At 46.2% G+C, this 4,759-nt stretch overlaps 1 protein-coding gene across 1 annotated transcript; it reads left to right on the top strand.

Annotated features, from left to right (window-relative positions):
- The first annotated feature begins 1,209 nt into the window (after positions 1 to 1,209).
- LOC117733570 (dynein heavy chain 12, axonemal-like) lies at positions 1,210 to 4,461 on the top strand. Its single transcript, XM_034537332.1, has 9 exons — positions 1,210 to 1,334; positions 1,425 to 1,477; positions 1,566 to 1,697; positions 1,772 to 1,930; positions 2,036 to 2,281; positions 2,834 to 3,002; positions 3,146 to 3,680; positions 3,766 to 3,919; positions 4,283 to 4,461. Exons 1-9 carry the CDS (start codon positions 1,210 to 1,212, stop codon positions 4,459 to 4,461), a joined length of 1,752 nt encoding a protein of 583 aa, XP_034393223.1.
- Positions 4,462 to 4,759: the final 298 nt, after the last annotated feature.

Genomic DNA, 4,759 nt, shown 5'->3' with positions numbered 1-4,759 from the left:
ACCACAAACTGTTTGAGACTCAAGCACATTGACCGAGATAGTTTTAACACTTTGATGCCTTTTTTTTTATTTTTTATTCTCTGTCCATTCAAAATGCAAAATAATTAAACAATTGTATGTGTGTCAATGCTACGTGGCGTGTTTGTGGGTATAGTTATGATAGTTATAGAGAGGTGCACGATGAGCTTTTCAGTTCAAATGCCAAGAAAAGACAAAACTAGACCGTTTTCTGACATAATGTCAACAAAACTGTGACATTTCAATAGAAAACCTTTTGATCCAAAACAAGAAACAAACCAACTGTTTTTTATTACGTTTCACAAACCGTAGAAACATGCATCGTTTTATTTCTTCCCCCGAACACAACGCACATGTTTTCTGTGCTTTGTGCCGTCGGCCTACATAAACATGAACGCTCCACTTGTACCGTTTGAGTTTTTTAATTTTTTTTATAGAAGCCTTTCCTGGCACGGAGCCGGGCGAGCTTGTAAAACACTGCTGCTGGAACGCATTGGCAGTCGTCGTTGTGGCCACGAGCCAAACCTGGAAAAGCAGCAACAAAAAAAAAAAAAACGATCTAAACATTTTTTAAACAGATGGCTTTTAATGAAAACCAGGAAGAAAAAAGAAAAAAAACATGTCTGTCTTGGCTGCTCACCGCGAGCCGATAACGTGCTATTAATTTCTCAATGAATGATCACTTAAACTCCTAATGGATTATGTACACGAGGGCCTCGTGTGCACGTGTGAGCTGAATGGTGGGTCAAAGCGACACGGAGGCCGTGACGACCCCGTGACCTGATATATTTATAGCGCGCGGGATATAAATAACTGCAGCCTGCCGGCTCTGCTGTTGTGAGAGCCACCGAAAGGCGCGCGGCCATTTCACTGAAGGTAAACGGTTCATAAATAACAACCTCTCAAAAAAAGTTTGCCGTGTGGACCATCTGCTTTTTAAAAAAAGAAGATATTTATTGGGGGAAATGCTCGCAATCATTCGTGCGGTTGGGATCTCCATGCATCTGGTTTTAAACTCTCTGCACGAGGCCCGTGAAGAGCTATACGTGACAAAATAGAACATCTGGAATGTGTTTTCATGCACTTTTGACATGTAATTTAAGTGTAAAATGAGACCGACAGCTGGTCAGACCCTGCCAGATTGAATGGTGTTGTTTACCACATGGCCGTGTCCCCTCTCTGGACTAACAGATGAACAAGGAGACGGAAGATGACTTTTATCCATCGGAGGACGACCCGGACGAAGACGAGGCGACGCAATACATCATCGAACAAAGTCTGATTGAATACAGGAAGCTCAAAGGATTGAATCCGAGGTCCAAGCGACTCCCCGTATAGGTTTTTAAAAAGCTTTTCTCTCTCTCTCTCGTTTTCCCGTTTTGAACGCTTTGAACTTCTCTCCGTAGCGATCTGACAGTCGGGAAAGACCCCGATGAGATCTTCAAAGCAATCAAGGAGGGTAAGGTGGGGAGTAGTTCCCCCTTGAAAAACCGGTCGCAGATCACGGATCCGCCGTTGACATAACGGGCTGTAATCCTCGTGTGTAGGGGACGAAGACGCGCTGAACAGACTGGCGGTGCAGACGGAGACTCTGTCCAGAGTCGACGAGCGAGGATGGATCCCGCTGCACGAGGCCTCGGCGCGCGGCGGCAGGAGGATCCTGGAGATCATCTTCTCAGGTGGGTCACGACCGGTGACTCTTTTTAAAACGTGTTATTCATGTTGATTTTGGTTGTTTTTTTTGTGCTCCAAGCATCGCCCCCGGGTGCAGCCCAGTGTCGCACGCTGAAGGGCGAGACGCCGCTGTTCCTCGCCGTGGTTCACGGACTCCGAGAGAACGCTACGTTCCTGTTACAGAACGCCTGCAGCCCGGATCTGCAGAACGACGAGCAGGATTCTCCGTTAGTGGCAGGTCTGAATGCCACGTTTTACAGGCACAAAGAGATATTTGTCCCCTTTTTTGTTTTTTGTTGCTTTTAAAAAAAAAATGTTTATTCTGCGGCTGCTTATTTCTCAGCTATTCTGAACGACCAGTACGACTTGGCCACGCTGTTGCTGCGCTACGGGGCCGCGGTCGACCAAACGGGGCCGCTGAGCAGGACCGCTCTGCACGAGTCCGCCTTTTTAGGCCTGGAGAACTTTGTGTATCTGCTCCTGGACTCTGGTGCCGACCCGAACGCGCGTGACGTCAAGAAGAAAACGCCACTGGCTCTGGCGTCGCAGAACGGGCATCTGAACGTGGCGGAGGTCCTGCTAGAAAAAGGTATGTTTAGATGAGGGGATTTACCCTGCGCTGTGGATCTATATCTGGGTTTGATTACTTATTTATTTTATCCGACAATTTATAGTGCAATAGGAGGATAAAAAACTATTTCAGAAAAAGGTTTTATTTTACGATTGTTATTTATGTATATTATTAAAATTATATTTTTTTATATTATTAAAATTTTATTTTTTTATATTATTAAAATTGTATTATTTTGTATTATTAAAATCATTTAAAAACATTATTTTAGATTATTAAAATTATATAAAAATGGTATTATTATGATTGTTATTAATATTAATAATATTGTTATATTTCATCAAATGTATACAGCATACTTTTATCTTTTTTTCTTATTGTATTTATTGTTTTTATTGTTTGATCTATTGTACTGTCTTATCAGTTTTTAAATTTAAATTGAAATGAGTTTTTCTTGCTGTTCTTGTATTGCCTTTTACTTTTGCTTTGCCTTGTCTAGTAATCTTTCCATACTGTTTTCCAGGTCTGCAGCACATTCCAATAGTCAGCCTGTATGTATTGATTTTGCAGGAGCCCGTGTGTGGTGCGACTCAGAGTCCGGCAGCATCCTGTTCGATGCCGCAGCGTCGGGAAACCCCGACGTGATCTCCTTGCTGCTGGACCACGGCGCCGATCCCAACGCGCCTCTGTACGGCGGGCAGCTGCCGCTCCACCGCGTGGCCTACCATGGACACATACTGTGAGGAATACTTATATATATATATATATATATATATATATATATATATATATATATATATATATATATCTACATCACAACATCTCGCTCTCTCCCACCTTCCCAAACAGAGTCTGACCCACACCTGTCGTGTTCTCCGGCAGGGCCCTGGAGCACCTCATCCCGGTCACCGAGCTGGACGCCGTGAAGCAAAGCGGGATGAGTCCTCTCCACTCCGCCGCCGCGGGGGGACACGCCCACTGCGTGGAAGCGCTCCTCAAAGCCGGCTACGACCCCAACTTCATGCTGCACCCGAGGGTGCGCCGCGACTACGCCGACGAGCGCCGGTCGGCCCTCTTCTTCGCCGTGTCCAACAACGACCTGCAGTGCGCCCGCTTGCTGCTGGAGGCCGGGGCGATGGTGAACCAGGACCCCGTCAACTGCCTGCAGGTGGCTCTCAGACAGGGCAACTACGAACTGATCAACAATCTGCTGAAGTTCGGGGCCAACGTGAACTACTACTCGCGCGTCAACACCACCCACTTCCCCTCGGCGCTGCAGCACGCCCTGAACGACGAGGTCATGCTGAGGATGATCCTGAACCACGGCTACGACGTCAAGCGTTGCTTCGAATGTCCGTACGGCGACGGCTCACACGACTACGCCCCCTGGACGACCTCGGTCACCAAGGACATGGTGGTGAGCCGAGAATTAAAATACGAATGAACTCAAAGGTTTTTTCGCTTTGGCCGCCACATGCTTTTTTTTGTCCGTCTCCTTCTAGTTCTGCGAGGTGATAACGGTGTCCTGGCTGAAGCACTTATCGGCTCAGGTGGTGCGCATCATGCTGGACTACACCGACCACGTGGCCTTCTGCACCAAGCTCAAGGACACCTTGGAGGAGCAGAAACAGTGGCCGGAGATCTGTCACCTTCAAAGTGAGAACTGATCCAGCTTTGGTTATTTTCTACCTGACGGCCCCCCCAAAAAAAGTGTTTAACGACTTTGTGTATATAAGTAATAGAGTAGAACGGACATTTAACTGTTTTCCATGGTCATTTGAGTCTTTTGAGATTGTTAGCAAGCTTGTCCTTCTGTGAAGCAGCGCTAGCCAGCTGTCTGCTAGTTAGCTAGCCAACTCTCTGCTAGTTAGCTAGCTTGCTAATTCCACCATGCTTTAATGCTGCACGTACACCAATCATCAGTGGGCTCAGTGCCCATTGTGTTACCTCCTTCGGCGATAGATAGTACCAGTTGTTTATTTAAATGAACATGTTGCCACTGACTTTATTTACACTCAGGAAACACACGGGGCCTGAAGCACCTGTGTCGGCTGCGGATCCGGGAGCATCTCAGTCGCCTGCGCTTGAGGGGTCCGGTTTTCATCAACTACCTTCCACTTCCTCAGCGGCTGAAGGATTACCTGCGCTACAAGGAGTTTGACGTCTACAGCAGGGGCAGCGTCGTTAGCCCGCGCTGACGACGCATGTGCAGTTGTCACGGATACCAAAATGTGGCACAAAGACAGTCGGTATTCATTAGGATTCAAGGTTTCAAGGATCAATTATTTGTCATTATGGAACACAGGGATGCGCCACACAATTCAGTTGTTAGTCCAATTTTAACACAAACTCATGACAAACAGAACAAAACAAAAACAGCAACAACATGTTGTCTGTTGGCTACTTAATGCCGTGCAATATTATTTGTAGGCTACAAAGTTGTAAGTATGTATGAGTACTTTCTTTTTTTAAACTACAGTGCCAAGTTTTGCATAA

The sequence above is a fragment of the Cyclopterus lumpus genome, chromosome 7 (genome assembly GCF_009769545.1).
Source record: "Cyclopterus lumpus isolate fCycLum1 chromosome 7, fCycLum1.pri, whole genome shotgun sequence".
NCBI classification, from domain to species: Eukaryota; Metazoa; Chordata; class Actinopteri; order Perciformes; family Cyclopteridae; genus Cyclopterus; species Cyclopterus lumpus.
Note: the sequence above shows the minus strand (reverse complement) of the source record. Positions and strands in the feature narration are given on the sequence as shown.

Bases quoted from the DNA above. Each gene is read 5' to 3' on its own strand.
- LOC117733570 (XM_034537332.1), top strand. From the start codon at position 1,210: ATGAACAAGGAGACGGAAGATGACTTTTATCCATCGGAGGACGACCCG. The intron at 1,698-1,771 runs GTGGGTCACGAC...TTGTGCTCCAAG, and splicing joins CCTGGAGATCATCTTCTCAG to CATCGCCCCCGGGTGCAGCC. The intron at 1,931-2,035 runs GTCTGAATGCCA...CTTATTTCTCAG, and splicing joins GGATTCTCCGTTAGTGGCAG to CTATTCTGAACGACCAGTAC.